At 38.3% G+C, this 25,378-nt stretch overlaps 1 protein-coding gene across 1 annotated transcript; it reads right to left on the minus strand.

The window, feature by feature from the left end:
* Window positions 1–83: 83 nt before the first annotated feature.
* On the minus strand, window positions 84–25,378 carry RAB11A (RAB11A, member RAS oncogene family). The gene is made up of 5 exons (XM_080929846.1): window positions 25,227–25,378; window positions 15,857–16,052; window positions 14,226–14,419; window positions 13,171–13,251; window positions 84–1,773 (listed from the first exon to the last, which is right to left on the minus strand). Exons 1-5 carry the CDS (start codon window positions 25,264–25,266, stop codon window positions 1,634–1,636), a joined length of 651 nt encoding a protein of 216 aa, XP_080785972.1. The 5' UTR covers window positions 25,267–25,378; the 3' UTR covers window positions 84–1,633.

Raw genomic sequence — 25,378 nt, forward strand, 5'->3', positions numbered from 1 at the left:
TTATCTTCTCACTCATCAGAAACAAGTTTTTCATGGCTACATCTAAAGCATTCAGAAGAAAAATGTAATCTGACAACACTGGAAATAGTCCCCCTATAACTGTTTATTAGAATGAGCATATACTCCAATCAATAGCTAAAAAAAAAAGTCAAAATACAGAGCATGCATAAAATACAAAGTAGCAATTTATAAATAGACAGTATCTTTATAACCAATACACTAAAATAACAACTACAAAAGAAAAACAAAATGACTGACTATAGCAATGCCTTCCGTGCTCCCAACACATCATGAGCACTGCAAAAGACAGAAGATTTAATCATAAAACATAGTCATCTATGCAAGCCCACAGTTTTTGCAGGTATCCCACCATCCTTAATAATGTCTTTGCAGTTAACTTTCAGAAAACTTCAGAGTAAGTGCTTAATATTATCCACAAGGAAGTAAAACTAAGTTTTAGTGTGTACATTTCTGAATGTGAAACTAGTTGCTCCACTGATTTCAATTATGTAGTGGGAAAAATCTATTTCAGGACCCTACAATGCCTAAGTACATCCTACTTAAATTCAAGGTACTATTTCATTTTACATACTAAAAGAACACATGCCTTTAAGTGGTACCACTTGAGCATAAATTAACTTCTCACTGTATTCTTTAGACATACTAAAACCAAAGAATTAATTGAACTATATTCCATTATACACTGCAGAATTCAAATATAAGCATTGTTAAAATAATTACCCATGCTGGTTGGTGAATATGGTGATAAAATTAGGCTGTATTTCACTTACTAGATGGGTTTAAAATCAAAATTAATACTTCAAAATGTGATATTACCAGCATTAAGCTAGTTCTTGCATGACCAATAAAGATACCACACAATCTACTGCTAGGAGAGGAGACTGGTTAAGCTACTCTAGCTGCCGATCACTGCGACAGAGACACCACAGACAGAAGTCCACTAGACTATCAGGCAGCAGGGTAACTTTGACCACATAACCACACCCTATGCAAATCATAACAGTCCTTTGTATTTATTAATTCTTTTCCAAAAAAAAAAAAAAAATCCCCATCATCTTTGATGCTTATAAAAACTAAAGAAAAAAATTTACAACATAGACCTATTAAGGCATTTTAGAAACTGACTTCCACAATGGAAAATCTTCAAGCTCTCAAAATGCTGTTATGTTTACAGGGCAATCCTTAGATCTGTCAAAATATGTACTGTTTTGAGAAGAATGTTGTATAAGCTGCTCTGTGGCAAAACAATAGCTTATTTCTAAGGTTGTCTTAGATTTAATCAGGACAAATAGGTCTGAACTTCAAGTGATCGAGTTCTATTCTGTCCTACAGTGACAGGCTTCCATGATGAAGAGTAAACAATAACTGAGGACTTCAAACATTCAGTTTATTAAACTAAGGCTAGAGAAGCCATAGCATGAAAAAGAACTGCAGTCATTCAGGACAAAATTGAGGATTTTATAAAGCCAAATCAAAGACATAAGACATGGGAAGATTCTTAAGTGTAAGGAAGTAATAAAACACAGAAAGTGACCACAAGAATTACAAATATATTTAAATCTCAGACCTGGGAAATGGACTATACACAGCCTTCTAGGGGAAGAGAGATGCCTTAGATGTTCTGACAGCACTGCACCTTTGGCTTGTTTTCAGTGGTGGGTGGAACATGAATAGGAACCACATTGTTGCTTGGAGACATGTCATTTTCACGTCTGTCTGACATTTGCTTCTGAGAAACAATGCGGTATATCTCTGAATGACAAAAGAAACAGAAACAGTGTGTGTAAACCCATGAAGACTTTGTATAAAAGAGATAGAAGATATACAGAAGATATACAGAAACATATACATTTACCTTTTATTTTTAGGTTAAGCACAGTAGTGCATATCTGTGACCCCAACACTTGGGAAGTGGAGGCAGAAGAATAAGGAGTTCAGGACCAACCTCAGCTACACAGCAAGTTCAAAAGACTGCCTGGACTACTGGAGACTTTTGACTCAAAATGGTTTCATTTTCAAATAGCCATTAACTAGAGTCAAAGCATTATTTTTAACATTGTATGTTACAGTAAGGAGAATAACAATATTTTGCCATTTTGGAGAAAAAACTTCACCCATTGATTAAAGTGCATTAAACACTGCCATATTTATGGGCACAGATCTGAATTAAATCCTTAAAATATATACTCAGTCTTCCACAAAAGTCCACACAAACTGACAATGTGTGAAGAAACAAATCTGCATTATCAGGTATACCTAGCTGTTTTCTAGGCTCTGTAGAACATATTAAACGTATTAAAATCCAAGAGCATCATAAGAGAAAGGGCCCTCTGTTTACCACTGTCCACCTCTGGGGTTAAGGTTAAGTTATACTTAATTATTCAAAAGAGATAATTTTTAAAAAGATTTGTTTACTTATTTTATGAGTACACTGTAGCTGTCTTCATGCACACCAGAAGAGAGCATTAGATCCTATTACAGATGGTTGTGAGCCACCATGTGGTTGCTGGGAATTGAACTCAGGACCTCTGGAAGAGCAGTCAGTCTTAACCAAAGAGCCATCTCTCCAGCCCCAAAAGAGATAATCTTAACATATGCCTGTACTATTTTACTTTCATGATATGTATCAAGATTTTTCTTGTATTCTTCCACTAAACATTAATCTTTTAAAGACTAAAACTATTTGTTTTATTTTATTTTATTTTTTTTGCTTTAGTTCCACATAATTGATGCTTGAGGAACTACTTGCCCAAGTAAATGAATGTCTCCCAGTATCTACAGTAAATTCACGGAAAGTGACCTTGAACTGCACTACCTAACCAAACAACAATCTACTTCTCAAGAACAGAGAACATAGGGCCTCCATCTTGCCTTCCCATTGTTCCTTCTTAAGCAATATCATCAAAAAGTAAGAAAACTCTACAAATGGGCAATCAAATATAATCAGCTTTCCGATAAGATGCACTTTAAAAGACACAATGTTAAAAGACACAATGTACTATGCAGGTTCCATGTGTCCTTGACAAAACAACTCTTGCTCAAGCAGACATAGAACAAATGCATATTCAAGTAAGTATAAATTTTCTATCTCTGCTACCTGATACAGTAGCTAACTATTTAAATAAAAATTAAAACCCATGGATATGCATGGAGCCACAGCCTTTAATCAGGAGACAGAGGCACACCGATCTTTGTGAGTTCAAAGACACTGGTCTACATAGTAAGTACCAGGCTAGTCAGGGCTATATAGTGAGACCTTGTCATTAAAAACATCAAAAGGCAATTCCACAGAAGATAAATTAAGTGTATTATTAATACACTTGGGAAAATCTGAATAAGAGCTGCACATTAGAAACACTATAGACATACTTAATTTTCGACCTACAATGTGGCTATGTAAGAACATGTGTGTTCGTATGAGATAAAATGTTAAAATTACACTACTAAAAAAAAAAACCCAAACAAACAAAAAGCAAAACAGGAAAAGTTACACGGTCAAAATGTTCCAAAAAAGCTGGACTAGGTAGTACATGCTTTTAATCCCAGCACTCAGTTGCAGGGTAAGGGAATGCAGAGGCAGGCAACAAATCTCTGAGTTTGAAGCCAACCCAGTTAACATTGAGTTCTAGTACAGCCAAGGCTAAAAAAAAAAAAAAAAAAAAAAAAAAGAGTTCTAAAATACCATCAGCCAACTATAATGTATCAACATTATGAAACATTATCTGGCTCCTATTTTAAACTGTTGATTTTTTAAAAGTCATGTCTGCTTAATACTGTTTAGATAACAGATAGTAATAAGGAATTACTATGAATTTCTTAGTGGCTGTGTTGTTATGAATTTAAGTCTCAATTTTTTTAGGTATATATTCTGAAATATTCACAAATGAAATGACTTATTATCTGGGATTTATTTCAAAGTAATAAAAAAGGTTACAGGTCAGAAACAAGACATTGATGGTTATTACTAAAATAGGCTAGTATAAGCTATTCTGTTTTAGGTAAGCAGGAAATCATACAATAAGAGATGAATCAGTTTCTTGGTACTGAGGAGATGACACAGCAATTAGTAATACTTACTGCTCTTATAGAACTGGGTTTGGTTCTCAGTACCCTCATGATTGCTTACTGTAACTGCAATTCCATAGGATTCAATGCCTTCTGGCCTCCATGAGCACTATGCACATTATGTGGTATACACATCCATGAATGAAAGTATTCATACATAAATTAAAAATAAATTTTAAAAAATTTCCCTAAATTAGAGCAACAGTAACTTAATAAGTGGGGCTGGAGATGTGGCTCAGTGCTTAAGAGAACCTGCTAATCCTTCAGAGATCTGAATTCAATTACCTGCAACTGGTCCTAAGTCCAGCTCTGGGAGCATCTGACTTCCTCTTTTGACCTCTTCCACCAGCCACCCACATGAAGCACACATTCAGAGAGCACATGTATACACACACACACACACACACAAATAGACTAACAAAAACACTCATTTGTCTGAGAAGGTTGGTAGTGGTTCAAAGGTGAAGAAGCATCAGTAAAGAAAGAATACAATAAAGACAAGGTACTAATTAAAAGTTTAAAAACAAGAACACAAAGGATATGGTGTTGCCAGGTCTTTCATTGGGGGGTTGGATAGAGATGGCTAGTGAGGTGCTCAGTGGATAAAGGTACCTTTCCCCAATCCCAGAAACTTGAACATATTTCCAGAAGCTACCTGGTAAAAAAAAAAGCCTTGCCAACCTCCTGCAAGTTGACTTCTGACCTTCACTCTCACACTGTGGCACTCAATGAGCCCCACCACTACAGAAAACAAATATTTTAAAAATTGTCTTAGAAGAAAAAAAAAAAGCCAGATTTGGTGGCACATGCCTTTAATCTCAGCACTTTAGACACAGAGGTAGGTGGATCTCTATGAGTTTGAGACCGACTCAGTAAGTTCTAGGCAGCCCTACATACTGATACACTATCTCAAAGAAGAGAAGAAAGGAATGAGGGGTAAAAGAAGGGAGGGAAGGAGAGAAGGAAGAAGGGAGAAAGGGAGGGAGGGAAAAGAAAATGGAAAAGAATGGAATGGGAATGTGTCCAGAAGAAGAGTTCCTTACTGAAGCTCGTGACTAAGGAATGATGATAATCATCAACTAGTGGTTAAACTATACCATTCACTCTTTACATTGTCCATTAATACCTAACTGGATAGATTAGAAAAGAAAAACATTAAATATGTGATCCCTGTTAAATGTTAACTTCTTTACAAGCTGTTCTGAAGATTTAGGAAAACAAATCCAAAACACCAGAAACTCCTCTATAAATTATGAATGCATACAATACTGGAAGAGAAACAAAGGGAGACTTCTCAGAGGAAAGAGAGATAAATAATTAAAGAGATCTCATTAAAAAGCAAGAAACTTGAGTGGTGTTGTATGACAGTCTACAAGTGTTAGATTCTTCTAGAAATGGTGCCACTGCTGTGCTTTCTCCGGTCACCAAAAATGTATTCACTTTTGAAAAACACTAACAAGGCAATAAACAAAAGAAATTAAATCTGGTCTAAACAGTTCTAAAAGAACTCCACAACTAATGTACTTAAGACTCTTGTGTATGTCATTTTCTTTGATAAGAAAACAGTTAAGTATGAACAGTTCAGCAGGGGTTTGATTATAAAGGGTTACTTCAGCATGGGGGAGGGGGCAGTAATGGGCTAAGTCAGAAGCAGATTCCTTATTACACTCTAAAGGGCCTGTTCTCCTTTAGAACCAAATGAATGTGGTCAGTTAATTTCCATGCAGTCCCTTTGCAAGACGCCCAAGGTTAGGAACAACTAGAAAAAAAGCAATCGTGCTTTATCTATTTTTTCATCAGAATCTCTTATAGGAGATCTAAACACAAAGTAAAATACTAATACATCATAGTTTTAAATATAAGGCAAAGCTACCTAAAGAGACATGCAGTCTGTTTTTCTACTCTACCTGAACAGTGGATTGGCTGGCAAAATAATTCTAAGGAGACTATATACAACTGTTCCAAATTAAAGAACGAGAAGGGTTATAATTCATTAGTTCCATGGGTGCTGGAGAGATGGCTCAGGTGTTAAGACCCACTGGCTACTCTGGCAGAGAACACTGTTCTGTTCCAAGCACCTACAAGGCAGCTCAACTCACCTATAACTGCAGTTTCAGGGGATCTGACATCCTCTTCAGATCTCCTCAGGCATATAGTACACATACATACACTCAAGTATGCATACACAAAATAAAATAAAATTTTAAAAAATCTTTAGTTCCTGCAAAGTTTTTAAAACCCAGGAGCCTGGGTAATTCCATGTCAGTCTCTACAGAAGCTTCTTATTTATTAAAATTTTCAAACTTGCTGTTCATTGTGTACATTTCTTGAAGGTCAAAAAGATTCCCATTTGAGATAGTCCTACATTTTCTGTAGCAAGCAAGAGCAAAGCTACCTTTACCCCTACTGAAAACAGACTCAGTACTTGGCTGGCAAGATAGTTCAATGAGTAAAAGTGATCCACGTTTCATCTCTAAGGCCTCCTGCATTTGTCCTCTGACCTCCACTCTTTTGCCCACATATATGAACAGAAATAAATTAAAATGCAATATAAAATTACTAACAATTCCCAATATTCTCATGAAGTTAATACCTGGTAATTTTAGTCCCTTCATTTTTATTTTATTTGAGACATGGTCTTGTTATATGGTCTAGGCTGACCTCACACACATATAGTCTCCCAAGTACTGGAATTATAGATGTGCACCACCAAATTGGCCTTAGCATTGTTTTTAAAAAACAGTATATTACATTAATTAAAATTATTTCAACCATAGAATTAAGAGTTTAGTCTTCAATTTAGAAATTTCCCTTGAACTTACTAATTACATGGAGAAATCTTGGTAAAAAAAACATGAACCGAAGTTCAAAGTTAGAACTACCAGTGAGTAAGACAAACATATTATCATGAGCCTCTTAAACCTTTATGAACCATCTTTATGGACACAAGTTGTACATGTGCATTTTAATCATAAAGAAACACTGAATACATTCAATCTGAGAAATGACAATTGGCTTGTACCTCTCAAAAATACTAGAGTTGATGAAGAAAGGAAAATTAAAGAAACTATTGTCAAGCAGTGACAAGACAGCTGAACAGCACATACGATATGATCCCAGCTTTTTTTTTTTTAATTAATTGGAACAACTAGTAAAATCTGAGTAAGGTTTGTAGCTAAAGACTAATGTGTTATTATCATACTATTGATTTAAATCATTATGTTAGGATTATAAAAAAGAAAGTACTTGTTTCTAGTAAATATCCAATAACAACAAAAAAGACTTAGGGATAAAGGGTAATATGTACAGCACTTACTTGCACATAGTATTGTGTGTGTGTGTTTTCATAGGGAAGGGAAAGGTAAATGGAAAGAAAAAAAGGCATTAATACTTAAGGAAATGGGGTAAAAGTACTCACAAATTCTTTATACTATTACTGTAAGATTTAACTGCCAAAATATAAAGTTAAAATGCAAAGAGGGTATGGAAAAGTGATTAAAAACATCTCTTAGGGATGAAAGTCAGCTGGGACAGAGCTTGCCTGACATGCTCAAGACAGAGTTGGATCCTGTCTTAGTCAGGATTTCTATTCCTGCACAAAATGTCATGACCAAGAAGCAAGTTGGGGAGAAAAGGGTTTTATTCATCTTACATTTCCACATTGCTGTTCATCACCAAGGAAAGACAGGACTGGAAGCAGGAGCTGATGCTGAGCCCATGAAGGGATATTACTAACTGGCTTGCTTCCTCTAGCTTGCTCAGCCTGCTTTATTATATATAGAACCCACATCTACCAGCCCAAGGATGGCACCACCCACAATGGGCTAGGCCCTCCCACCTTGATCAACAGTTGAGAAAATGCCTTATAGCTGGATCTCATAGAGGCATTTTCCTCACCTGAGGCTCCTTTCTCTGTGATAACTCCAGCTTGAGTCAAACTGACACAAAATCAGCCAGTAGAGATCCCTAATAGTTTGGCTCCCACCCCCAATCTCTTGAGGTAGAAAAAAAATGCACTGAAAGGCAGGACTGAAGCAATCAATCAGCCCACCTTGGCACTAGTGAACTACTTCTAAAAGCACCACCAGACAACTCAGATGTAAATAAAGTGTGGATTTACTGCAAAACATTTCCATTAATTTTACATTTTGGCTCAGTAGATAAAGGGACCTGTCACCAGGCCTGATGACCTCAGTACTTGCCCCATGATTCACATGCTAAAAGGGGTTGTCCTCTGGCTACCACACTATGAACACTATAACCCCATACCTTATATAAATGAATAAATGTGATTTAAAAAATTAAAAGTTAGGCCAGGTGTAGTAGCACATGCTTTTCTTCTCAGCGCTTCCAAAGCAGAGGCAGGTGGATCTCTGTGTTCAAGCCTGACCTGGCCTACACAGTGGAAAACAAAAAGAAAGTAGGACTTGTAGGCATACTATATATTCAATAAAATATTGCAAGCTTAAAACTATGTGCAGCATTTGCAAATTCATTTGAAATAACAAAAAACCCAGAATAGTGAAAACTATTCTCAACAATAAAAGAACTTCTTGGGGGAATCACCATCCCTGACACCAAGCTGTATTACAGAGCAATAGTGATAAAACTATGATATCGGTACACAGACAGGGAGGTAGACAATGGAATAAAATTGAAGATCCAGAAATGAACCCACACATCTATAGTCACTTGATCTTTGACAAAGGAGCTAAAACCATCCAGTGGGGGGGGGGGGGGGATCAGCGAATGGTGCTTGTCCAACTGGCAGTCACTGTGTAGAAGCATGCAAATTAATCCATACTTATCTCCTTGTACAAAGCTCAAGTCCAAGTGGATCAAGAATCTCCACATAAAACCAGATACACTCAAACTAATAGAAGAGAAAATGGGGAAGAGCCTCAAACACATGGGCACTGGGGAATATTTCCTGAACAGAACACCAATGGTTTATGCTCTAAGATCAAGAGTAGACAAAGGGGACCTCATAAAATTGCAAAGCTTCTGTAAGGCAAAGGATACTGTCATTAGGACAAAATGGCAACCAACAGAATGAGAAAAGATCTTTGCTAATCCTACATCTGATAGAGGGCTAATATCCATTATATACAAAGAACTCAAAAAGCTAGACTCCAGAGAATCAAATAACCCTATTAAAAAATGGGGGACAGAGCTAAACAAAAATTCTCAACTGCAGAATATCAAATGGCCGAAAAGCACCAAAAGAAATGTTAAACATCCTTAGTCATCAGGGAAATGCAAATAAAACAACCCTGAGATTCCACCTCATACCAGTCAGAATGGCTAAGATAAAAAACTCAGGTGACAGCAGATGCTGGTAAAGATGTGGAGAAAGAGGAACACTCCTCCATTGTTACTGGGATTACAAGCTGGTACAACCACTCTGGAAATGAGTCTGGAGGTTCCTCAGAAAACTGGACATAGTACTACCTGAAGACCCAGCTATGCCACTCCTGGGCACCCAAAAGATGCTCCAACATATAACAAGGTCACATGCTCCACAATGTTTATAGCAGTCTTTTTGGTAAAAAAAAAAATTGTTTATGTATTAATTTATTTATTTATTTATTCATTTATTCATTTATTTAAGTACATTGTAGCTGTCTTCTGACACACCAGAAGAGGGGATCAGATCTTATTACAGATGGTTGTGAGCCACCATGTGGTTGCTGGGATTTGAACTCAGGACCTCTGGAAGAGCAGTCAATGCTCTTAACCACTGAGCCATCTCTCTAGCCCAAGCAGTCTTATTTATAATAGCCAGAAGCTGGAAAGAACCCAGATGTCCTTCAACAGAGGAATGAATAGAGAAAATGTGGTACATTTACACAATGGAGTACAACTCAGCTATTAAAAACAATGACTTCATGAAATTCTTAGGCAAATGGATGGATCTAGAAAATATCATCCTGAGTGAGGTAACCCAAGCCCCCCCAAAAATACACGTTATGCATTCACTGATAAATGGATATTAGCCCCAAAGCTCAGATTACCCAAGATACAATTCACACACCACAGGAAGCTCAAGAAGAAGAAAGACCAAAGTGCAGATGCTTCAGTCCTTCTTAGAAGGAAGAACAAAAATATTCACAGGACGATATACTGAGACATTCATAAAAAGTTTGAAGAAGAGACTGAAGCATAGGCCATCCAGAGACTGCCCCACCTAGAAATCCAGCCCATATACAGCCACCAAACCCAGACAATTTTGCTGAGGCCAAGAAGTACATGCTGACAGGAGTCTGATACAGCTGTTTCCTGAGAGGCTCTGCCAGATCATGACAAATACAGAGGTGGACGCTCACAGCCAACCATTGAACTGAGAATGGGATCCCTAATAGAGTTCTTAGAGAAAGGATTGAAGGAGCTGAACAATACCAACCAACCAGAGCTACCCAAAGAGTACAAATGGACAGACCCATGGCTCCAGCTGCATATGTAGCAGAGGATGGCCTTGTTGGGCATCATTGGGAAGAGAAGCCCTCAGTCCTGCCAAGGCTTGATGCCCCAGTGTAGGGGAATGCCAGGGCAGGGAGGCAGGAGGAAGTGGGTAGAAGGGCACCCCCATAGAAGCAGGAGAAGGGGAATGGGATAGGGGGGTTATAGAGGGAAAACCGGCATTTAAAGTATAATATATATATATCTGCAGCAAGATCACTCAAAACAGATTTTTTTTTTTAAAGCTGCTGGTGCCACAAACTGTCCATTCCCCTCCAGCTCAGTAGTGATTATTGTTCAGATAATCAAAAACAATTTCATGCTGGCAATGGTGGTGCATGCCTTTAATCTCAGCGTTCCAGAGCAGAGGCAGGTAAATCTCTGAGTTCCAGGTCAGCCAGGAATACACAGAGAAACTCTGTCTCAAAACAAAACAAAATTAAGCTAAACTGTACTGGTTGGTTTTGTGTGTCAACTTAACATAAGTTAAAATAATCAGAGGAAGGAGCCTCCTTTGAGAAAAATGCCTCTATGAGATCCATCTGTAAAGCAATTTCTCAATTAGTGATCAGTGGGGGAAGGCCCAGCCTATTGTGGGTAGTGCCTTCCCTGGGATGGTAGTCCTGGGATCTGTAAGTAAGCAGGCTGAGTAAGCTATCTGAAGCAAGCCAGCAAGCAGAAGGCCTCCATGGTTTCTGCATCAGCTCCTGTCTCTAGATTCCAACCCTGAGTTCCTACCCTTACTTCCTCCAATGATGGTCTATGATCTGGAAGTGTAAGCTAAATAAGTTTCCTCCCCAACTTGCTTTTTGGTCACAATGTTATGTTGTAATAATAGCAACCCCAAATAAGACACAAATCAAAACAACCAAAAATTTTTTTTCAAATAAAATATGTGCAAATCACCAATATTTATATTATTCTTAAAAGTTGGGTTTTTTTTTTCATGTATTTTAACATGTTGTTTTTTCTTAATTGCTACTTAAGTACTGATTTGTCAAATGCTTGCTATGTACCAGGAAGAGCTAAGCCCTTGACTAGCATTAACTCATACTTCTGGGATAACACTATTACTGAAGAATAGGTGACAGTTCAGTCTTTTCTGTGGAATAAAGATAAAACAATTGAACAAAACAACAACAAAACCCCCTAACTAGCAATAACAAATGAAGTCAAGCCATATCAAATCATACTCCAGAAATTGAAAAGTAAAAGCTCTCTCATGAAGAAAATAGTAATCAAAATGTATCAGAAACTCTTTCTGATTATTTTAAATTATGTGCATATGTGTATATCTATGTGTATTTGTTCTCAGGTATATGTGGATTCCAGAAGAGAGTGTCAGATCCCCTGGAGCTGGGTTACAGGTGGTTATATAGTCTGGCATGAGCACTGGGAACCAAACTCTGGTCCTCTGAAAATATATCCAAATTTTACAGGTGAAAAAATTAAAGCCTTTGAAGGAATAAGTACCTTACTCAATATTATAGCTTCAAAAATAAGTGGAAGAATCAGGCTTTCTACTTCATGATCTAAATTCCTAGGGTTATTACACATACTTTTTTTAAATAATTAAAGAATACTTTTTAAAAGTTAAATTCTGGTCATCTCTAATACAAGTGCTACATACTACATTAAAACATGGTACATTACAATAGAAAACTAAACAATTCTATACATCAATTTATCAAAACACCACATACGACTCTACTATGTGTTGGTTAGATTCTAATTCATAAGTTCTTAAAAGTAACATACAATTTAAGTGTATTAAAAGACAATATATGAAAGTACTTCCTAATAGATTAAATGTACTAATAATTTGGTTATTCTAATAAAGCCAAAGTAAATATGAGTCAGAAGAAATAAAATGTCTTCTTTTTCAAGAAGCTGACCTGGTTACTCACATTCCAAAACAGCATGAACTTTGCCCTTCCATGTACTCATGTAAACCTTTCCATATGCAGACTGGGCTGATGGTGTTTACAAGGAATATACTCCTTCTGTTATGTCTTTTTCTCACTTAAAATTTTTGATGCAATTTCCCTAGGATTTTCTAATTTCTTTTTTAAGAATTTTGTGTGTGCATGTGTGTCTGTCACATGTGTACAGGTACCAGCATCGGGATCTCCTGAAGCTAGAGTTACAGGCAGTGTGAACCACCCCACCTGGATGCTGGAAACACAACTCAAGTGCTCTGGAAGAACTGAAAGTACCCTTACATGCTAAGCCACCTTACCTGCCAAAATCTTTCTAACTTCAAAAGGCATTTGTATCTTTCTATGGTCAGGATCTCAGTATTTACCTTATGAAAGTATATTTTAAAAAGGGAAGAACATACATAAGAACAATAACTCTATTCCTTTGACTATGAAGTATAGACTAAATGGTCTGAGCACAAGGAAATGAACAAATTATTTTCAAAGGATTTTCCCCAGATGAATTCACATGACGAAAGTGCAATGTGCAGGAATTGTAACTGTATATACATCAAGGAACTTATGCTACAGTCTTTCTCTAATGACACTCATTTTCAGATGGCATAACAGTTTTCTAATTAATTTGTTTAACTCACTTCCTAAAACTCCCATTCATACTGATGTAACCTGACAACACAGGTCTCACCTGTTAGAATTGTCTGAAAAGCAGCTTCAACATTTGTAGAATCTAAAGCAGATGTCTCAATGAACGACAAACCATTCTTCTCTGTGAAGAGAAACAAAATTTTCAGGTAAATTTTGATTGCTGTTTAATAGTGCTGGTGATTGGTGATCCAATCCAGGGTCCCAACAATGCTAGGCAAGTCTTCTACCATAGACCTACCTCCCCAACTTTCCACAAGATATTTTTTGGTGGTTGTTGTTGGTTTTTCGTTTTTCAAAACAGGATTTCTTTGTGTAGCCTTGGCTGTCCTAGAAATCCTTTGTATACCAGGCTGACCTGGAACTTACGGAGATCTGCCTGCCTCTGCCCCAAGAGGGCTGGGATTAAAGGCATGCAACACCACTGCCCAGCTTTAAAACAGCAGATGTGATAAGCTCACAATCACAAAAAGGAAAATAAAAGGCTAAGACCTCACTCAGCGTGGTCAGGAATTCAAGACCAGCCTGGGTAACTTTATGAGAAATTATCTCAAAATACCAAACAAAAAACCCTAAATAATACTATTTTCTTTTACTTCAGTAAGTTAAAAGTAACCGTAAGAAAAATTTGATAACTTTTAAGTACATCTGCATATAAATATCACCAATAACAATGAATGAAACTATTCAAAATTTAGTAAGCTTATCAACATCCCACTATTTCCACCCCAATCATCCTCCCTAGCAACTATATAGCCAGAAATATGTCCATTCAGAATTCTGTTCTATTTGAAAAATTTAAAAGTTACAGGAAAATACTCACAATATTTTCACTAATACAACATCATGACTTCCTAGCCGATGCAGTGCTGTTTTCTTCTGGTAGTTTCCTCTACCAGAAGGGCAGCTAGAAATAAGTGGATCCTATATGAAGCCCAAAGAGCTCAGCTTCTAAGTAGGTGCATCCTTGTCAGTCTTCAAAACTCCTTGACATACTACTTTTCAGACTCACGTAGAACATTGTTAAAGAAGAGAGGTATAATGTTCAAACGGAGAAATATAGAAGCACTGTAATATTGTGGAGTTTATATTACTAACCTGCAAAAGCTCTTGCTTCATCTGTAGGAACTGCCCTGAGATGACGTAAATCACTCTTATTGCCCACAAGCATGATAACAATGTTACTATCAGCATGATCTCTCAGTTCTTTCAGCCATCGCTCTACATTTTCATATGTGAGATGCTTGGCAATGTCATAAACCAATAAGGCACCTACTGCTCCACGATAGTATCTGCAAACAGAAACATATGTAACTATCAGAAGACAATCACCAAGTAGAAATGAACACCAGAAAGAACCCAAATCTTGATGGTATATGGCTGAAGAGATGGCTCAGTGGATAAAGCACTCGCCATTCAAGCATGAAGATCTGCTTAGATGTTCAAAATCCCCAGAGCCCATGTAAAAGCTGACAAGGTAGCACTCAATAATCCTGGTCCTCCTACTGTGATAGGAGGGAATTGAGGGGGGCGGGTGCTGAAACAGGAGAATCCTAGAAGTTCTCAGGCCAGCTATCCTGGGATAAACAGCACTGAACTGAACAACAAATACTGTCTATCTCAAACAAGGAAGAGGGTGAGTACCAACATCCAAGGTTATCCTCTGACCTCTATCCACACAGCAGTAACACATATGCATATGCACTAACATACACGCCCTCTATGCTCTCTCATATACTCATCCATAGGAATGCACACAAATACACACACAAAGATATTTTTAAAAACAATAATACAAGCTTGTAAATAAATTTCTGAAAAATTCTAATATCACATGAGGGGTGGTGGTACATAACTGTCCTGGGTGCTGGAGGTCTGAGGCCTGCATGGGCTACATAATGAGTACCATGCTACAAAGTGAGACTAAGTCTCAAAACATACACACACACACACACACACACACACACACACACACACACACCAGATATGGTAGACAGTAGTCATCCCTTATATGAGGTTTTATACCTAGTAATCCATAGGCCAAAAGTATTAAATGGAAAATTCCAGAAATTAATTTATAAGCTTTAAATTGCCACTATTTTAAGTACTTTGACAAAACTCCTTAGTGTTCCCCTTCATTCAGGCCAGCACATGACCTGTTCTTTTGTCCAATGTACCCATCCTATATAAACTAACTGCTTGCTAAAATCACTTTGTAGCCCTCCCATTATTTATGGTCTTTTTTTGTGTTCAACTAACCCTTAGTTTATTTAATAATGGCCTCCAAAAGCAATTAGGACATGACAAATAAAAAAGGATTTATTAAGAGAAAAGATACAGGGTGTTGGAACAATGGCTCAGCAGTTAGTTAAGAGTACTTGCTGCTGTTATAGAGGACCCAGGTTTGTTTTCTAGCACCCACACAGTGATTCACAACCATTTGTAACTATACTTTCAATGGATCTGATACTATCTTCTTACCTCCACGTGTACTAAGCATGAACATGGTACACATACACATATGCAGGCAAAACATAAATAAAAATAAAATGAATTTTAAAGAGAGAAACATATAGAGTTCAGCACAATCTGTGGTTATAGGCACTGAAGGAAGGTCTTGGAACATCTTGCAAAGTTAAGTGAGAGCTACTGTTCCTTCCCAAAACCTAAATAAAGTCAGCAATTCACTTGATACCAACCTATTCCAGAACTGAAAACCATTAACTTACGCAGACGTTATAGCCCTGTACCGCTCCTGCCCTGCTGTGTCCCATATCTGTGCCTTTATTGTTTTCCCATCAACCTGGATGCTTCTTGTTGCAAACTCTACTCCAATGGTACTCTTGCTTTCCAGATTAAACTCATTCCGAGTAAATCGAGACAGGAGGTTACTCTTTCCAACACCAGAATCTCCAATAAGGACAACTAAAAAGACAAAAAAAGAAAATAATATAAGCTGGATGAAGAAGCACATTCAGAATACTACATGCTTTTAATAGGAGGATGTTTGGCTTCAGAATAAACAAACCAAAGATTTTTAAAGAGACAGAAGCATAGTACTGAATAGTTTACACCCATGACCAATCAATTAAAACCAGTCACTTACTCTTCTTAATCTATTTGTCTGCATAATGACTTTCACACATCATCTAGTTAGCACAGATCAGATATAGCACCCCATCTAAAAAACATCCCCCTCTTTTTTTATCCTATTTAGGAACTCAAACCCAGTGCCCTACTCATGTAAGGTAGGTAAACACCTAACAAACCAAGCTATATCCCCAGCCCTTAAAAATGCAATTTTGCAAATTTAATCATAGGATACTGTAGCTAACAATGCAAACACCAATTACCTTTAACTTATACCAACCTCACTACCTTAGAAAGCATTCTGAAAAGTAAATAATGATTTGTGGTTTTCATGTGTTAGACATCAAACAAAAGAGGTCAGTGCATAGAGTAGGAAAGTGTGTATGTTCTACTACTGTCATTGAAGACTGGGTGTGATAGAGCCAAAACACTTAAATCATGAGGCATAAGGCTTATAAGCTTTACTGCTCTGCTCATTGAAACTATAATCATCTTTAATAGTTACAGTTCACAGACTGGCAGAAAGCACAGAGGCACCCCACCTCACTCTGGAAAAACAAGAACCCTAGGAAATTAACAATTCTGACATACTGAGTCAAAGCCAAAGCAAGAAGGGCAAACACTTTAGGATTTAAAAAATTTTTTCAAAACAAATTTTGGTTATACTTACCTCCTGTTATTTTTACAGAAGGCAGTTTATTTACAAGTAACTTCTCACCTCAAGTGTTACTATACTTTGAAACTCTTCAAATAGAGCTGGTGAGATGACTTAGCAAGTAAAGGCACTTGCCACCAAACCTGAGGACTACAGAGTTCCATCTCCAGGACCCACAGAGTGGAAGAAAGCCTACTCCAAAAGTTGCCCTGATCTCCACTTGTTGAGATTTGATCTATTGCTATGTATTGTAATACTAAATACTGGCGCTGGTTGCCCCCAGGGATGATGTATAAAGGAAAGCGATGCTATGTAACCTGGCCCCCCAAGATATCCCTGATTAGTGAATAAAGATGCCTATAGCTTATAGTTGGTAAGAAGAGAGGCAGAGTTATGGTTCCTAGGCTTGGGGTCTAAGGAGAGACGACTAGGCAAGAAAAAACATGCCACAGGATAGTTGAGTCATGCAAACATGGCCATGAGGGCTGACCAATTGGAGTTAAGAGCTGCCCAGGTGGAACGTGTCAAGTCATAACTCAAGGTTATTGATAGAGAAGTAGATTTTAATAGCATAGAGAATAGATATCTAATGCAGTAAAGCCTTATTATAAATATAAAAGTTTCATGTCTTTTATCTGGGAATTAAATGATCTAAGGCGGGGTAAACCCCCCCCCCACTGAAATTAAATATATACTACTACAGAGCTCACAACTGAATAAATATAATTTTATATGTTTATAAACATGAGTATATATGCTATGTGTATGGGCCAGAAGAGAAGAGAACTGGAAACTGAACTGGGTCTTCTATAAGAACAGTCAGTTCCTAACCACTAAGTCACCTCTCCAGTTCTGATAAATGTAATTAAGAAAAAAATTTTTAAGGAAGGGGGAATTTCATGGGCTAGAGAGATTGCTCAGTGGTTATGAACACTGGCTATTCTTCCACAGGACCCAGATTTGAGTCCTTGTACTCAGTGGTAGCTTACAATACCTTAACTCCAGACAACAGTTCGTAATTCAGTTCCAGAATCTGATGTCTCTGCCTGTACTGCATAAAAGAAGTTAACAGACATAGCTGCAGACCAAATCACCCACACACACAAACATTTCAGAGTCAGGCATGTTGTACTTCTTTTAGAAGTGTACTTTCATGGTGTACTGCATTTACAAGGCAGAGAGAGGTTGGCAATAGCCAATTTGGTCTATATGAAGTTCTAGGCCAGTAAGAGCTACAGAGTGAGACCCTGTATCAAAACAAACCAAACAAAGAAACAGAGCCAGCCAGTGGCACACACCTCTATTCCTAGCACCTGGGAGGGAGAGGTAGATGGATCTCTGAGTTTGAAGCCAGTATGGTCTAAAGGAGTAAATTCTAAGACAGGTAGGGCTACACAGGGAAACACTGTCTCAGGAAGAGTAGTGGTGGAGGGTGGGTGAGACAGACAACTGAAAAACAAGTTGTTTGTTGTTTTAAGAGAAGGTCTCAATCTGGAACCCAGGTTGGTCTAGAACTCACAAAACTCTCTTACCTCAGCTTCCAGAATGCTAAGATTATAGGTGTGTGCCATCATGCCCAACTTCAGATAAGTTGGGTTAAAACATAAACTTAAAGATCAAAATGGGGTTGGTGGTTTACAGAATCTGAGCCAGATACCATATTTCCCTGCATAATTTTTTTTGGTATTTTAGTGAACACTATATTTCTACTGTTGACTGGTAATGCTTTTTTAACTAGCTAACTGATTTAGGCATCAGACTAGAAAATCAACATGTAAGGTTAAGGCCACAGACTAATAAGCCATGTTTTAACTCAAAAAACTGGGATTTGATGTTGCATGTAGAAAGCAAGCTGACTGAACTCTAGCCAAAGGAAAAAGAGAGTACACCTTTCTTGTCACAGAAGTACACACAGCTAGCCCTAGAACAATATCAAACACACATCTTTCTGGCTTCCTTTATCAGCTGATTCAGCAAGAAATCCAGCAGCAGTGACTCCGTGAAACAAAGAAGATAATTCTGTCTTTGTAGTCAATCAGAGGAGTACCCTAGCAAACCAGACATTAAATGCTTTTGCTGGATACCAGAGAAAATTATGTGAAGGTCATAAAAACAGAATTTACAGAATGATTAGTAGGCTAGTTTCCAAACTCCTCTACTGTAGATGTGAAGTTGAATCCCAGCAACATTAAGAGCCTCCTTATTAATAAGATACATTCACTGTTGTTTCTTAGTATAAGAGGCTAAATGGTCAGATCACAATTCCTGGGTGGGAACAGGGAAAAGGTCCCAGCCAAAAATCCAGTCTGGGCTTCAGTCAAAACTTCCTACACCTTTCCCAAACACACATTTAATCCGGACTACACCTTCTGCTGGAGACCTACGTAAGTACACTGGAAGAAGGAAGACTCTTCTTTGCCTGCTTGCTTACGGGACTGAACAACTGCTAGATCCTTGGACTTCCATTCAGAGCTGCTGTTGACCATTGTTGGGGAGTTAGACTACAGACTGTAAGTCATCAACAAATTCCCTTACTATATAGATGTAGGATGATGTCATTATATATCAAAGCAGGTTGAGCCTATCATTGGATGGTAAGGAAAGATTGGGGGGGTGAAAAGTCTAGGAAAGTGGAAGATTGAGGAGGAGGCAACATAGAAGCAGACATGAATGTTTCTCTTGGCACATCTCTATATGGATAAGGTTGTTATTATGTAGAGGGATTGTGGTTTGTGAATTTAACATATAAACCTGTTTGATAAGTTATTGATTGTTGAGTCATGACTTTACCAGGCTGTGGAGGACAGTGTGTGAAAGGCTTGGCAAAAACAAGCCAAGGGAAAGTGAGTGCTAGGGTGGTCATAGACCAGGAGAGAACAACTTGGGTAGGCAGAGTGAACCACCTGGGAAGGAAAGTGAGTAGAGAATGTGGCTTATGGATCCGATCGTGTGACAGTGTTCAGGTGCCCTGCTCCACACTGAAGTGAGACCGTGGGGGCCGGTAGCAACAGAACAGAACCATATTTAATATTACAGCAAAAATAGAGACTACCCATAAATTCTACAACTCTAGAGAATACTGACTAATACAACCTAAAAAAATGGTTCACTGGTAGAAGCAATCACTGCCAAGCCTAAAGACCTGAGTTCAATCCCATGGATCCACACAGCAGAAAGGAGAAAATCAATTCCTTCAACTGTCTTAGACTTCTATGCATAAACCCACCACGCTCCCCTACAAAAAAACAAAAAACAAAAACAAACAAACAAAAAAAAAACCACAACTTAAATAAATAAATGTGATTGGGGGAGGAAGGAGACTGGATAACTGAGAAAATCTTCTTTGAATCTCTTCTGGTCATACATTAGCATCAACACTCACTTGAGGAGTGAAACAGTACAGAAGGAAAACCCAAAGATTAGAAGACATCTAATTAATTCAAAGACACTCCAATTTCAAATAGTAAGTCAGAAACCACTCACAATTTAAAGTCAAAAAGCAAAGATGTACATGAAACCTGGGTAACACCATCTTTGGGTGAGGAACACCTTCAAAGAGCAGTGTACATCTCCTACAAAAGCTCTAGTACTAAGTCATGCTTTGTTTTAAAATATTAGCCATTCTTACATTTTTGGATTTGTTTTTATTATACTTTATGTGTGTGAATGTTTTGCCTACATGCATGTGTGTATATTACATCCATGCCTGTCATGTCACCTGGAACTGGGGTTAAGAATGGTTGTGGGTGCTTGGAATTGAACGAAGGTTCTCTCTGCAAGAGTAACAAGTGCTCTTAATTGCTGAGCCATTTCTGCAGCTCTCTGGTTCTTGTTTTGACCTCTATCTTTAACTAATGACTAAATTTACCATCTCATCAAGGTCAAATCTTTATACCATACTAAGTGAAGAACCCACCCCCCCACCATGTAACCAATTAATTTTATTACTTAAAAATAGCAATAGTTTGTAAACAGTTCAAAATTCACAAATGTTCTAACAGTATAAAATAGTTATACCAACTAGTTACTGACAAGATCTCCAAAGACTAGCAACTTGTCATACAAAAGGGGATGTTTTAAATGACTGAAGATTACAGTTTTGTACAGATGAAAAAAAGATATTGAGCTGTTTCTTTTTCTAACCAAAGCAAGAAGCAATCTATTTAGACTCAATGGCTGGATAGATGGATGGATGGAATTATCTAACAAACAAAAGAGAATTCATTGGTAATAATTCTTAAAAGAGCAAAACTTAATGGACCTTTGTTGGTGGACTCAAAATTAAACAATTTCAAGACAAAATACTTTCATTAAGATGACAAAATTTAATTGTATCCCCATTCCCCACTGGTGCTGAGAATCTAAAAACTTAAGGCTAATGCTAAGCACATGATTTATTACTAAGTTATTTACCACCAGCCCTTTGTTTTTTTAAAAATGTGGGATACTGTGTATTCATATTCAACAATTAAAGAAATCAATTTCCTGGTCAGCAAGATGCTGCCAAACCTGATGGTAGAGAGGACAGACTTCTGACCTCCACACACTCACCATAGCACACCTCCAACATTCAGTCACATAGGTAAGTGAATAAATAAATGCAAAAGAACTTAAAGGAAGTTCCAGTAAATTTTTATATATCCATTCCCAAAATCCTAGGCTGAATGGACATAACAATAGCTATAAACTGGATGGCAATATCATTCTTAAATATAATGCCCTCCAAAAGTTAACCTCATCTACTGAAGCTTAACCAAATAATATTAATTTGTGTACATATATGCTTTATATGCTATACACACCATAAATATCAAACTGTTAAATACTGTAAAAGCTCTGTGTGTGTGTGTGTGTGTGTGTGTGTGTGTGTGTGTGTCTTAGTTTCTACCTCTAACCATGTTTTTTTACTATTGTTTTTGTTGTTTTGTTTCTGAAACATGGTCTCATTCTGTAGCCCAGGCTGACTTCAAAATCATGGCTATCCACTTGGCTCAGCCTCCCAAGTACTGTAATTACAGGCATAAGCCATCATGCTCAGCCTTCATTTAGTTTTATACTTCTCTAGTAAGCTCATTTTCTGGACTAAAATTTAACTTCTCACCTCACCTATAGAATACTAGCTTTAAAATTTACCAACTGAAATCACTATTTTTCACTCTGGTTTTCAAAAACTTGGAAGATTTTTATTCTCAACCACATTCACAGTTCAACCATACCAAGTCTTTAAAATAAAATGCATCAATAAGGCTTAAGTCTAGACAACTTTTTCCAGATTTATCAGAATCTGAGTTGCTAAAGCAAAAGTTGTGAAAGAAAAGCTACCAAGCTTCAACTTCAAGATGGTGGTACTGATGATCAGCTGATGACTCATGACACCTGGGCTTCAATGAGACTCAAAAGAAAAAAGAGGTAAACTATGCACCCAGCTGCATCCAGATTACCTCCCTTGTGCCCCACAGTACCTTACCCACACTGAATATGTACAAGATTAACAGGTTTTAAACAGCCATGCTTCTAAGAAATAAAGCTCCCTAAGTCTCACTGCAAAGCATAAGTAAAAATTAATCTCAAGAATACATAATTTAGCATTGTCTTCATCTGCCCACATTACATTTCCAGTTAGATTAATCCACTCCATACCAATAAACATACTCATGTTCAATGTACAAATCCCAGTTTCCTTAATTTTAAGTGTGCTTGGTTAGCTTTCCCAAAGTAGAAATGCTACGGTTCATCTTAGTGAATAAACCTCTGTAAAATGAAATCATTTAAAAATCATTGTATAAGTAAAAAATTGGCTAAGTAATCAGTGTTGAAGTAAAAAATAAAGTGACTCATATCCTGTAGCTGTTTCTAAAAAGTGGAAACTCTTCTCAGCAGAATTTTTAAACACCCAGTCTCACACAGCAAAGTATACAAAAAATAAAACCAGAACCCACATAGATACAAAATAATTCAGAAGTTTCTTAGTTCTGTGCTTCTTTATTAAAACTTATATGTTCTTTAATTTAAAAAGATTTATTGTTTAGTGAGGTGCTCACTGGGTAAAGATACTTGCTACCAAGCTTGATGACCTGAGTGTCAGGGTGGAAAAAAAAAAAAAAAACTGACTTCTAAAATTTGTTCTCTTACTCCCACATGTGCTATATACACATTAGTACACACAAATCAATAGATACAATTTTTAAAATTTTTTAAAGATTTATGGCTCAAGAGTCTGACAAGAATTATAGCTTCATTTATAACCATTTATTGAGTTCTCACAAGAGGTAAATTTTATAATCTCACTCCCCAAAAAGTATCACAGTACTTCCTTTATTGAGGAAGTCGAAACTTTAAAAGGGGGGGGGGGGTGAGGATAGTATAATTATAATATAATCTCAAAAAGTAGTAAAAAAAAAAACTTTTTAAAAAGTCACCTTTTCCAAGGTCACAAGGCAAAGAAACAAAACCTCCGTGTTTTCTCATTGTTCAAAGGATAGTCTAATCTAAAAATTAAACATTAATTCCTTCAGCCAATCTAGGATAAATTAATATTCTTAGAAAAGATAAATAGCTTTCTATAATCAACCTTCACATTCCAAATGCCATTACAAAGTACTTAAAAATAAACCTCCCTTGACTGACTAAACCTTAGGATTTAGGTAATTTCACATAATATCAGATGCCGTAAGTAAACATCCCAGGTCTCCTACTTGTTTTGTTTTATTTTATTTTATTTTATTTTATTTTATTTTATTTTAAAGATAGGGACTCACTATGTAGCCCTGGCTATCCTGGAACTCACTCCTGTAGACCAGACTGGACTGGAACTACCTGCCCCTTCCTCCCAAATGCTGGGATTTTAGAATCCTGTACCACCACACCCTGCTTTGGTACCTTATCTGTATATTACTTTCCAATATGGTAGTATGGGTAGACACTGAAGGTACTTACCCTATAAATATCGTATTCGGAGGAGTAACTAATGATAAGGGCGTACCAGCGGCTAATATGCCAAGACTTGTAAAGTATTCGGAAATGTTTCCTGCTTCTTCACTTAGTCAATCATTCTTAGCACCCAATAGCAAAGCCAGGAACACTCACCATGCTTAACACTCTTGAAACTCCACCCTCCACAGTAAGCTTTAATATCAAGGGCTTCTTCCTCTCTGGTAATGATCTTTGTTCAACAAATTACTGATGACCGCCCGCAAGACTACGAAAGTGAGAGCGTATTCATGAACAAAAAGCGTTCACTGTATTCTTTTCACTGAGAACTGTATCCTTTCGCTTTGGCTTCTTCGCGGACTCAACCAATAAGCAAGTCTCTACATCTTCCATGTTCTGTTCGCCAGCTCCACATTTCCTCCCACTGTGTAATAAATTCTTGATTTGACTAAAAGAGCATGCTACCACTATAACCCTCTCGCACCATTTGGGAAAGGTATGTGACCAACCAGGGTTCTTCCCTTCCTGTTGGATCCTCCCAGTATTGCAGCAGGAAGCAACCAGTCCACAGTGATAAGCTAGCTAGTATTTGTGCAGCGCACAACCTTTCCTGTTCAGGAACTGGGCCTTCAGGTCTGGCAGGGATAACAGCCACCACCCATCCGCAGCCCCTTCTCGGAAAGCCAAGTAAAGGAGTTATCCCGGTCTGGTGCAGCTGGGCAGGGACAAGAGAAGGAAAAGGGTAAAACAAAAAAACAAAAAACGTAAGGTGGGAAGTCATCTGCCTGCCTGGACACTGCGACAAGTGCACGAACGCCAAGAGTGATGGACAGCCCCTCTTGCCCTCCCCTTCTCTCCCTCCCACCAGCCAGGTCGCACCTGAGCGCTAAACGTTACGAGAAGGGAAGAGATACAGAGTTGCCCGTCTGTGGGGAGGGAGGGGACAGTCCGCGGGAACTGACCTCCAGGTCTGCGGGGATGGGGGTGGGGACCCTGGGACGAGAGAATCTGGCCTAAGCCCAGGAAAGGCTTCCGAGGAGGGAAAGGAAACGAACAGGGGACAAAAAAAAAAAAAAAAAAAAACATAAGAGACAGTCGGTTTCCCAATATGGGCGCTTAGCAGAGGCAGGGGCCTGTCAGAGGGAGATGTGAGACCAGCAGCATGCATCCAAGAGGAGGGGCTCGCCCAGGGAAGGAACTGCACGGCCGTGAGAAACGCAACCATCGGGGAGGACACACAGCGAGGCGCCCCGGCCCGACAGACCTCCCAAGGGCGCGGGAACCCGGACGAGCGGCGGGACCCCCGTCGGGGCGGCAGGAAGGAAGCGCCCAGGCGGACTCCGTCCAGGGCAGGGCTGGCCTTGCGCGGGTCCCGCGGGAGTGTCTCGGGCCCCAAATGGGTTATCAGTGGCCCACAACCTCACCTTTAAAGAGGTAGTCGTACTCGTCGTCGCGGGTGCCCATGGCGCGGCCGAGGAGCTGGGGGGCGGGAGCGACGGTGGCAACAGCGGCGGGACCAGGGGGCGTCGCTGCAGGGGTAACCCGAGCGAAGAGCTTCAGCTGCCCGACCCGGTGA

This window comes from Micromys minutus (genome assembly GCF_963924665.1).
Source record: "Micromys minutus genome assembly, chromosome: 16".
NCBI classification, from domain to species: Eukaryota; Metazoa; Chordata; class Mammalia; order Rodentia; family Muridae; genus Micromys; species Micromys minutus.